This window comes from Ailuropoda melanoleuca, chromosome 1 (assembly GCF_002007445.2).
Source record: "Ailuropoda melanoleuca isolate Jingjing chromosome 1, ASM200744v2, whole genome shotgun sequence".
Classification (NCBI taxonomy): domain Eukaryota; kingdom Metazoa; phylum Chordata; class Mammalia; order Carnivora; family Ursidae; genus Ailuropoda; species Ailuropoda melanoleuca.
In genome coordinates, this window is record NC_048218.1 from 170,932,257 (window position 1) to 170,944,826 (window position 12,570).

At 36.4% G+C, this 12,570-nt stretch overlaps 1 protein-coding gene across 1 annotated transcript in view; it reads right to left on the reverse strand.

Annotated features, from left to right (window-relative positions):
* The window catches only part of DPY19L1 (dpy-19 like C-mannosyltransferase 1), a 71,710-nt gene that overhangs the window by 16,460 nt on the left and 42,680 nt on the right, over positions 1 to 12,570 (reverse strand). The window contains exons 12-14 of the mRNA XM_034670359.1: positions 11,945 to 12,025; positions 5,512 to 5,613; positions 1,088 to 1,159 (exon numbers count right to left, since the gene is read on the reverse strand). Coding sequence (XP_034526250.1) covers positions 1,088 to 1,159; positions 5,512 to 5,613; positions 11,945 to 12,025 — 255 coding nt within the window. The remainder of the gene's footprint in view (positions 1 to 1,087; positions 1,160 to 5,511; positions 5,614 to 11,944; positions 12,026 to 12,570) is intronic.

Sequence of the window (12,570 nt, forward strand, 5' to 3'; positions counted from 1 at the left end):
GAGGCTCTCGATCTTCTAAAGCTGCATCTGTCAAAATGGGGATAATAATGTCCCCTACAGGGCTGTCAAATAAGCAGGTGCAATAACATATGTGGTATATTCAGGGAGAGTACAAATATATAATGTGAACTACAATTATAGTACAGAATATTCTACAAATATATAACATTGTGTTAACACAGAAGTCACTAACTACAAATCAGAAAACCTTTAGGGTCTATCATCCGGTTTTTGATTATAGATTAATCTTTATACATTCTCTTAAAACACTTGCAGTTACAGAATTCGCCAACTGTTAAAAGAAAAAAGAAATATCATACCTGCTCTTTGCTAAAGATTGGAACTTCCCTGACCTGATTTAAATCTGGGCTTAGAATTTCATCATCAAAGCCAAGTTGGGAGTCTAACAATTTTATCAATGTTGGTAATATAGCATTTATATTCTATTTTTTTGATCAATAATAATAAACTCGATCTAGGAGTTTGTGAACAATGCACAGATGACTGAGAATGGCATATATTATTTTAGTGAAATATTACATAAAGCTAAAAGTCAGTAATAATTTACAAAGACAAAAATAACTATATGTGGGTCAATGTAGTCTCTTAGATAGTGTCTTTCAAAAATATAGGACTATCAAAACTCGAGTCATCCTTTTCCTATGTCTATCTTAAGCTGGTAGATAGGAGAATATTTTTAAGGCTGGTAAATGTTCATCAAGGGCTAGGAATAAGAAAGTACAGAATAGGTTTCAACAAATCAATATAAAACATTGTGTCATATTAACATGTAATTTAATACACTTAACTACTAGGTAGAAACAAGAAAGTGTTTTATTTAAGAAAGAGCTCTTAAAGGGCACCTGGGTGGCTCAGTTGGTTGAGCATCCGACTCTTGGTTTTGGCTCAGGTCATGATCTCAGGGTCATGAAATCGAGCCCTGCATCCGGCTCCGTGCTCAGTGGGAGTCTGCTTGAGATTCTCTCTCTCTCCCTCTGCCCCTATACCTCTAGCCCACTCTCTCTCTCAAATTAATTAATTAATTAAAAAAAGAAAGAAAGAAAGAGCTCTTAAGTGACAGACCCACCTTTTTAACGATTGCAGTGAACACGACCAGAACGACGGGAAGCAACAACGTCTTCGTATACCTCAGCGGAGTCTGAAATTCAAAGAGATGTTTTGTTAGAGGAAAATGTTATTTTCAGACAAAATTTCATTTCAAATAATGAACAAAATGAATTTTAAAAAGTGTAAACAGAGCCTTCATGCATCTAGGATCCATCTAATATATTGACTCCCATCATAAAAATGAAGATGCATTTCCATAGAAACAAACTTCCCCAAAATGTTGAGTTGAAAACATGAATAAATCCAGTCCCCAAACACTTGTAAGTATAAAATGTGACCGGGACAGGAAAGATTACTGTTCCCTCTTTGCACACTACTTTTCTAACTAGAGAACTCAACTTTATTCACCTAAGGTCAGCAGAACTCCTTTAAATGGCATGAGCTTTTCCTGTACATTTGGCAGGGGATAAAAATCTTAACCGTCATCCCAAGACACACACACACACACACACACAATAATGACCAATGTTTACAAGAGAAATAAAAACATTTTTACCTTTTCTTAATAAGATAAAAAATTACAGAAACATTGAATAACAAAACCCTACACATTGCAATCCTATATATTTCTCAATCATTTGAAGTCATAGTCTTAAACAATTCCAGGCTTGAAATTTCTAAATTGCAATTGATTTGCTTACCACCAATATTTACCCTCACAAAAATAATCCTATATTATTGAGCTAAATAATGTACACTTTCCCAAATATGTTTATCAAGAGGAAGCTAGCTCTAACCATTTTAAAAACACTGGTACATTTTAATCCTACAAAATATAAGTAGTATTTTCTGATTTTCCCTTTCATTAGTCCACTTTTCTTGCTTGTTATTCTGCATTAGACAAGTAATTTTGATAATTTATTAACCCCAAATGCATACTTCATAGTTAGAAGTCCCATTAAAAGGAGACTTTTTTAATGTTTTTATTTTACTATTTACCTTTATAAACCTTTGCACAGTATTTAATATTTTAAAATATATTTATTTCTATTTTGTAAATTTTTAATTGTCTTAACCTAATCAAAAATCATATAACCAAAAGCATTTTATTATTTAAAAATTTAGATATTTGCTAATAACACCTAATATAAATGTCAGAAAAGCTGTGAGATACAGGTGTTTACCTTAAAAAGGCAATGTGTCAAAATTGCATTTAAAGTATTTAATAAAATTTAAGAAAGAATTCAAACAATCTTAAAATTATATTCCAAAACTTTGTTTCAAAGTAGTTTTTAATACTTTCCTTAAAAAGAAAAGAATCAGATTAGTATCAAACTTTGACAGCCAACACTTAACGCCGGAAGATGCTGGAGTAATTTATTTAAGACACTCAAGGAAAAACACATGAGCCAACGATTTTGTATCTAGCCAGACCTTCACGTATAAAAGCCACTGATAAAATATTTGAACATATAAAAACTCAGGGATTATTGCTCCTATGGCTCTTCCTGAGGAATCCACTGGACAGCAACCTTCACACAAGCAAGAAATGGCAGGAGAGGCTTCAATCCCAGAACATGCAGCATTAAAAACACCAACCTACAGACTGGATATAAAGGTGACAGAACAGCATGAGTGGTTACATGTGCAGACACTGAAAGTGCAATGGGACTCTCACAGTGGGGTCAGAGGGGAGAGGATATGGCAAGTAAAATAATGTCGCTGATTATAGTATTACAATAAATTAGAAATGGGGGAAGTGGTGGAGGGGAAGAAGTGACTAAGTTCAGTATAACTCTCAGTAGGAAACCAACAGAAGGGACTCGAGCTAATACATAAAAGTATTAATATAAAGGAAACGATATTATACCATCTTCAATTCCAAAAGATCCATCAGAGAGCACATATGCACAAGGACAAATGCGAAAGAAACAAAACCACACAGGGAGAGAGGTGTGTGTGTGTACATGCGTGTGTGCTATTAGAATTACAAGTTCTTTTTCTATGAATTTTTGGTTTTATTCTAAGCATAAAAGTTATATATGCTCATTGTAAAAATTAAAAAATGCTGAAAAAATAAAGACGACAACCAGTTTCACATTTTAATCAGTTATCAGCATTTCCTCCCCAATGGGTTGTCTGTTCATATCCTTGCCGCATTTCTGCATGTGTGTGGGAGTGGGGATGTATTTTTGGTGATGGAGAAGGGTAAGAGTCCTTGGTAATTTTTTACTGATTTGGACAATCTCCTATACTCATTATATTAATCCCTAGTTTCATTTGTTATATTTATGGCAAGAGTCATCATCCCAGTTAGTCATTTGCTTTTTAATTTTTATAAGATGTAATGTACAGATGTTTTAAGTTACATGCAATTAAATCTATTAATCATTCTCATATGCGCTTTGCACTGCTATTATGCTCATTAAAAAATGAAGCTAATACTCATTGAAATGTCTCTCAAATTTATTTTTCAGGCTTCATTTAATTTTGACACATTAATTAACTGAATTGAAGTTTACTGCATAATGTGACACAAAGCTTTAACCTGACTCCTCACTCCAAATCCCATTTTCAAATAATATTTATGAAATAATGCATTCTTTAAGTATTTATCTGTGCTTTTTTCTTCATTTCATATTAAGTACATACATATAAACATAGTTAAGTACATACACATGGGTCTATCCAAGCCTTGTCTATTTTTGGCTATAAAAATTTTCCTGTCTTAGTTATCCCTGTACTTTAAATAGTGTTGCTAACCATTTCCATATCTAGAAAGGAAAGATCCCCCTCATTGTTTTTACTTTACTTTAAAGCAGAATACAACTGAAATATGATTATTGCAGAAAAGTTTGAAGATGCAAATTGCCAAAAAAGTTAATCACTGATTATCTCTCCAGCCAAAAATCACTGTTAAAATTTTGTGCTCTTACACCTTGTTCTGTGTGTGTTAATTATAGGTAAATAAGGTCATACTATTTTGTTCTTTCCATTATACATGTCTTTCCATATCAGCATGATATCATGTTAAACTGTTCCTTTTTCCCAAACGTATGGATGTGTGATACAACGGACACACTCTCTGAACTGGCACCACACTGTCTCTGCAGCACAGTCCCTCTGAAGACACCTATGGAGACGCGGAATAGCAGGCTGCAAACAGCTTTACTACCTTCTTCAAATCAACTGAAGTCATGCTATGCCTCAGTAAACAATTCTGTCTATCATCTAACTGATGGTGCATACTCTCAGGTTATAGTGACGTGACTATCCTCAATAATGTCAAAGGACTTCCGCCATCTTCTAATGCTCTGCTGATGCTTACCCTCTACTTCCTTTACCACTTGCTTGAAGGAGTCTTGATTTTCTAGGAACATGCATTTTAATGTCTTGCAAGACACTCTTCCTTAGTTTCTTTCAGTGGGCTCAATACTACCATTCACACACTATTTATTACCCAATATGTGTCAAAATCTGCCAGAACCTGGGACTGAAGACTGACAGGTCACTGGAGTAAACGGTACATCTGCAGGACATGCTCAATTCCGAATGTCTGGTTGATTAGAGCTTGCAGTGTGGTACACTATCATTCCCTGGTCTGTAACTCAGGACACAGCGATAACTACCCAGCAGGGATCAAGGGGAAATAGAGTACTGTTGACCAGTGTAAGACATACACACGCATAACTTTGAAGGAAAATGTTTCACAGATAATAAAATATCATAATAAATTAGGGCCACATGGGTGGTGTTAAAAAAGACACACACACACACATTTGTTGAACCAAACCAGCTCACTGATTGCTGCAAAATAATATGTTATACAAAAGATCATTGAAATATCAAAGTACTTCCCTCCATGTCTCACTTGGCCCTCACAGTATCTTTTTGCAGCACACCACGAGGGACTAGGAAGCTATGACAGAAAAACAAATGAGTCGCTGTCCACGAACATCGAGTAGTACTACAGACTTCCATCTCACAATCCCCCACGCTACTCTCTGGTTTCTTTTTAAACATCTGAATACAGTTTTAGAAAGAAAAACATTGTTGAAATGAAAAACTTGTACTCAATGATATTTCAAAGCAATGAGATTATTCAAATCAACAACCACCGAGTGAATGGAAATGTGAGAGCTTGAGAGCAGCACCGAATTAATGCTATCCCTGAAAAGAGGCGACTTGAAATGTCTCTGTGTTTACTCATCCAAAAAACTACTGCTAGTCTGAATGCATGGTTCTAAATTATCAAAATGAGAAAAGACCATACATTTCGGGACGCCGTACTAACGTAAGTAGGGATGTCCTCCTCTAAGACATCACTTTCCTTTCCTTCCCACTGAGGTAACAGCACAGAGGAGTCTGAGATAACAGGAGCGCCTTTTATGAAAAATGAATGGACCAAAATCTGAGGAAGGAAAACTAGAAATTGCATCTTACCTCCTTTTCCATAAAGTCAAACTCTGCAGCACAGGTATACAATAAAGTATCAAAATCCTTGTAACTGAAGAATTTTGATGTTAATAAGTTGCCAATATGAGCCTAGGAAGGAATAAAGTGAGGTACCATTAGATTACGCCATATATTGTAGTAACGCACTTTAATCTTGATAGTAACTAAAAATAGCTTTCACTACAACGCAGAGCGCACTGTTACCCTGCCAGGCTTGCTTCTGTTAAAGCACTGCAACTTCTTGGTTCCCCTTCTCTTGCTGGCAGATGATAGCTCCAGCAACACCCGCCTTCCATGATCCATTGTCAACACACCAAAGGCTTTTTATCCATGGGTCTTCCCTGCTCAGTGTGCTAGGCCTGATAAAATACACTACACAGAATCTCCTTTTCCAGAACCTACCAGGAGGGGCAGGCTTGGTAACAGACACGGACATCTGTCAATCATAAGGGACAAAGAGTAATGGAGTGAAAGAAAAGAAAACATTAATACTGATTTCTGAAAAGGGGATGGAAAAGACTCTTTGAGGGATGCCTGGGTGACTCTATCGGTTAAATGTCTGACTGTTGATCTCAGCTCAGGTCAATCTCTGGGTTGTAAACTCAAGCCCCATATTGGGCTCCATGCTGGACATGGAGTCTACTTATAAAAAAAAAAAAAAAAAAAAAAAAAAAAAAAAACAGAAACAACAACAACTCTTTGAAATAAGTAAAAAATGCGCAGGCCCTGGAATAAAATCCACCTTTGAATAATGATCAGTTATCTGTGTAATTCTTTACATTCTACCAAGTGCTCTCATTTACATCATCTCATCTATTTCCCGCAAAAAGCCACATGAGGAAGGTGGGATTATTTGCAATTAACAAAGGAGAAAACATTTGCCAAATTTTCAATTCATAATTGTCTAAAAAAGCAGGAACTGAAAAAAAAAAAAAGAGGGAAATTACATAAAACAAACCATAGCTAAAATCCTAAATGATATGTACATGAAGCAGGGGGAGAGTGGGAACTAAGGGGTGATGGGAATGTGCTGAAGAATTCCAAAATACTTTGTTTTTGGGGGGAACAAATGAATGCTGATAAGTTTAAGAAATCAAAAGGGAGAACATACAGTGCCTTAAATAGCATAAGAAAGCTATCCAATGAAAAGGAGAAAAAAATCTAAAAAGCAAGTAAAATAGTTGGAAACTCTCAAACAAAATGGAAGAAATAACTCCCAATATAATGATAACTGCCATATATATAAAGACCTTAAATTCACAAATTAAAGGACAGATGCTCAAATTGGGTTTCAGGGAAAAAATTCAAATTTATATTGTCTACAAGAGACATGTTTAAAACAAAAGTATGTAGAAAGGTTGAAAATGGAAGAGGACAACAAAATATATTAGATAAATTGAACCAAAGAAATCTAGGTTAGCAGTCATAATGTCTAACAAAACTGAATTCCAGCAAAAAATATATGAAAAGAGACAACAAATGACATTATACCCTCATAAAATGAACAGAAAAGCGAGGTCTTATGTATCAAGAACATATCTGCAGTTAACAGCATAGATTCAAAGCATATAAAGAGCTGAGAAAACTGCAGGATGAAATAGATAAGTTGACTGTGGTCACTGGAAATGTTAAATATTTCCCTCTAAAATAGAAAGAGCAGGCAGATGTAAACATAGCACTTGAATATTACTATTAATATGCTTGTGGAAAATACAAACTTCACAAAAAGAGAATACATGTTACTTTTGAACATAAGTAAAATATTTTTTAAATGTTCACATGCCATACCACAATACATTTCAAAGAATTGATATAAATTATTTTTTTTCTAATCATAAATGCAATAAAATTGTAAAATGACTAGAAATGGCTTTAAAAATCTTTTTGGCTACAAACTAAATAACATAAAACTTAATAACCGTCAGGCTAAAAAGAAAACCTCAAAATAGTTAATTTGTAAGACACAGAAAAAAGTATTACTAATAGGGAAATTTACAGCTTTAAATGCATTTATCAGAAAATAAAAGAGGTTGAGGGGCGCCTGGGTGGCACAGCGGTTAAGCGTCTGCCTTCGGCTCAGGGCGTGATCCCGGCGTTATGGGATCGCCCCACATCAGGCTCCTCTGCTATGAGCCTGCTTCTTCCTCTCCCACTCCCCCTTCTTGTGTTCCCCCTCTCACTGGCTATCTCTATCTCTGTCAAAAAAATAAATAAAATCTTTAAAAAAAAAAAAAAAAAAGAAAAGAAAATAAAAGAGGTTGAAAACAAAAAAGCCAAGCACTTTCCCTCGAGCAAGAGAAAAAGCCACAGAACAAGCACAAAGACATAAGAAACAAGGATGACACAATTTGGTGACAAAGAGAAATTCAGCAAAACCAGAGAACTAAAAAAAGTGTAGTACTTTGAAAATATTAATATAATAAATAGAAAGCAGGAAAAATAGCATGCACAAAAAACCCCCCCAAAAAACAGCTCATTATAGGAGACTAACACAATATTGATTCCAAATCCAAACAAGGAAAATAAACAAAAGAATGTAAAAGACCATTTCACATACATGCAAAAATTCTAATAGGAATTTTCACTGAGTTCTACAATAATTTTTTTTAAAAACATGATCCATTTGATGGTATATATGAAATGCGTGAGTTTCCTCTAAAGACATAAACTACCAATAATTTCCTAAAGAAAGTGGATTTGTAGCAGAAAATTCTCTCATGAAGAAAACTTCAGGCCCTGAAGACTTCACTGTCAAATTCTATCAAACACTGGAGGAAGAAACAGTATCACCTCTATATAAATTCTCTTTGAAAGTAGGAGATTGGGGGGCCTGGGTAGCTCAGTCGGTTGAGCAACCAACTCTTGATTTTACCTCAGGTCATGATCTCAGGGTCATAAGATGGAGAACCACATCGGACTCCACACTCAGTGGGGAGTCTCCTTGATTCTCTCCCTCTGCCCCTCCCCTGCCCCGTATGCAGGCACATGCATGTTCTCTCTCTAAAATAAATTAAAAAAATAAAATAAAAATAAAAGAAATAGGAAATTGAACATTTCCCAGGAGTTTTAGGAAGCTAGCATTATCTTGAAACCAAAGCCAGACAAAAACATTGTACAAAAATAAAACGACAAATATCCCTTATAAATATAGATTAAAATCCTTAAAAATATTAACAACCAAATTCAACAATACATAGAAAGAATAATACATTGTGAACAAGTGAGGTTATCCAAGAAATACTAGGCTGGATCAGTACTCAAGAATTGATGAAAACGGGGATTTCCCAATGGCGGAGGAAGAAACTGACAAATCCCCTCCCCCAATAATACCTATAAAATTGCACAAAACTGTCAAAAACAACCATATCACGTTTTAGAAATTGACCAAAAGACATTCATTCACATAAAAGCTGATGAATTCTGAATGGAAATAGTGGATGTCTGTGGCATTCGTGCCTGGGCTGCTCCCATCCACCATCAGCAGCACCGCCACTTCCCCAGACTGGTAGGCCCAAGAGTTCCACGAGGGTGGGGCTGGCCATAAAAAAACAGAACCTTTGCTACAGAAGGGTGCTGATTTGTTTGGGGGCAGGGAGCAAAAAAATCTACGTTCAGAGACACTGTTAATAAAAGTATCAAACAGCAGGAAATGCTTTGTCAGCCTAATATTGCAGTATTCCTGCAGTGAACAGCAGACTGGCAGCCTAGCTAGAAACTTTACAGAGATCCTGGAAATGGGAAAACCAACAAAGGGGTAAATCAATTCCCCCAACCCTGGAGGACTGGAAAACTGCACACAGGGGCTGAGGGATCCCGGAGCCCAGGCTCTCCACAAATCTGGGAGGTGGATGCAGATTCACGGAAGACCCAAGGAGGTGTGGAAGAGAGGAAAAGATGGGACAAACTTGATGTTCAGATGAGAGTTATCATAGTAGGCCTGATCGCTATCCTTGAAAAACCTGCTTGCAAAGCTGGCGCTTGGCTGGCAGCGAGGTACTGAGACTTCAGATGGCTCTTACCACTCTAAGTGAGAATAAGTAGTGGCTCACTGTACCTAAAACACTCTGGTTTCTGCGGAGCACCCACATTCCTTCTGGGAGTCTGGAATTTTGATATATGCCAGGCAGAAGGTGCCTATGTTACCAGCCCCCAGTGGAAACTGCATGTCCCTGAGTACTGACTGAGCTTCCCTGGTAAACAACCTCAGAATTCTACCAAGAAAGAGTGCTGACAGGAGCAGGGATGGGAAGTCAGGCTGTACTGAGAAACGACTCACGTGGTTCCTAAAGAAGACGGAAGTGTCTAATTAGCTTAATAAAGAAGGGTGGGCAGAAATGCTTCTTACAGGCTGCATGGCCTTGCCAGTCTCTTCCTTTGACCAAAGTCACAATTCAGAATCTATGAGCAGATGCCCTTGATCAGTGTCACAGATTTCTAGAAATATTGAAGTTGCAATTAAATTACTTCTCATTTGTTTGGTCCTGCTACAACATCAGGCTGTGACAGAAATGACATCACTTCATCCCGAATCAATACCTTAACTGGTTTGTCTTCCCCAGTGAGGAGACAGATTTTATTCACCTAGGACTTGGGCTGTCTCCCTTTTCTTCCTGCTCACTCTCTGCATCCCACCGGCTCAATCACCTTGCAGCTCTCCTCTTCTCAGCGGACTTCCAGGAGCCTTCCCCAACTCTCCTCCTGTGTATTTCCGTAGCACTCTACGCCTGCTTTTATCACACCTTTATTACATTATATTAGAGTTGCTGCATATCATTCCGAGCTCCCGCTAGACCATGTCTTACTCGGTTCTGTATTTCTGCAGGCACATAGCAAGTGCATACTGAACGAGTGAATAAGGAATTTTAGACTACAGTTTTCTATCTTAAAAAGTCTTTCCACAGGTTGTAGGTCACCCAATGAACAACCTAATTGCTTTCAATCTTTTTTAAGCAAAAAATTCCCTTGTTCAAATGAAAAGCTGTGTAATTGTCCAATGTGTAAGAAATTAAAGCTGAACTGCCCTGGGTAAAAGAGGGGCTGCCAGGGAGGTTGAGAAGTAGACAGACCCCACAGAAGAGTCTGGAAATTCCAGGACTTCACAAAACCCAGTTTCAAAACTATAGCTTTAATCTATTATGGACGAAGGAAAGATAGCAAATTAAAATAAATTACAGAAAAAATATGTGGTTTGCTTTACTCTATGTTGGTTGTTGTGCTGCTTCCTTTTTTTTAAATTTTTTATTTATTTTTATTTATTTATTTTTTGATGTAAAGTTCGATGATTCATTAGTTGCATATAACACCCAGTGCACCATGCGATATGTGCCCTCCTTACTACCCATCACCAGTCTATCCCATTCCCCCACCCCCCCCGAAGCCCTCAGTTTGTTTCTCAGAGTCCATAGTCTCTCATGCTTCATTCCCCCTTCTGATTACCCCCCTTTCTTTATCCCTTTCTTCTCCAACCAATCTTCCTAGTTCTTATGATGAGAGAAACCATATGATAATTGTCTTTCTATGCTTGACTTATTTCACTTAGCATTATCTCCTCCAATGCCATCCATGTTGCAGCAAATGTTGAGAAATCGTTCTTTTTTTAATTTAATCAATGTGTTTACTAAAACACCAAAATAAAATAGGCAAAGCAAAATTATGGATAGGAAGAATCCTTAAAGTTATAAAGCAGAATTCTTCTCATTTTATTCCTCTCCTACTCAAACACCAAAACAAAACAAACAACAAAAAACCCTTCTCTTAATAAAACTAACTTGGATTAAATTACCTATGTATAAACCTTTCACAAGCACTGACCAGGAAATGGGGTTGGGGGAATGAGACTACAATATGGTCTATAGTTTCAGAGGCTCTGAGGATGGCATACTGACGTGTTACCGCAGAGGATTATAAAGAAACCAGAGAAAAATGACTGTATGGACCTTAAAATTTGAACTGAAGCCTTTAGAGCTTTTCTGCTTTAAAATTTTAAAATCTTTGTGATACAGCAAGACCGATTACTATAACAGAATTGTGTCAAGGGGCGCCTGGGTGGCAGAGCGGTTAAGCGTCTGCCTTCGGCTCAGGGCGTGATCCCGGCGTTGTGGGATCGAGCCCCACGTCAGGCTCCTCTGCTATGAGCCTGCTTCTTCCTCTCCCACTCCCCCTGCTTGTGTTTCTTTTTTTAAAAAAAAAAAAAAAAAAAAAAAAAAAAAAAAGAATTGTGTCAAGAAATTAATATTGGAGAATAGAGACTATACACAGAGTCACATTTACTTTCTATTATGGTAAACAGATAAAGTAATAAGTGAATAGAATTCATATTAGAATTTGGCTTAAATAGTGGTACTTTAATAACTCGAGTAATTCATTCGTAGCCTGTTTGATTCTTTACAAGTCTTTCAAGTTTAAGCAAAAACGCACTTACATCATCTGCAATGCCAAAGATTTTAGATGTCAAATACTTGAGTACGACGGTTCCAAATAACCAAAAACATCCTTGTATAACCTACAAATGGAAAACAAAAGAAAACAAAAATAAACTAATGCTTCATACAGACATTCCTTAGACATAGCCAAGAAAGAGAAAAATTAATGCTTTAATCACATGTGAAATAAGTATTACCATACCCAAGAAAAATACTGCTCAAAAATGTAGCTTAAAGAATGTTATCCAAAATCAAGGGGCTATCACCAAAAATAAAAATAAATACATATGATATTATCGAAATTAATATATCTTATAGGAGATTTACATAGCAACTGCAGTTACATTCCCCTTCTACTAACAATCTCTTACACACGCACTGGTCCCCAGAAAAAACATGGGTGATAAAATAAGTAAAACCAGAATTCTTCACCTATCCAGCATTAATTTTAACTTGCCACACGAAAACAGCAATTTGGCACATTAAAATTGAGCTCTAATTATGCCATAAAGCTGTTACGTCTCTTGCATTACATAAGAACAGATAATTTCCTTAAAAGTAAAACATAAAACTGATGATATATTTTAGAAAAGGAAAAACTTATGCATTCAAATAGATTGATTCT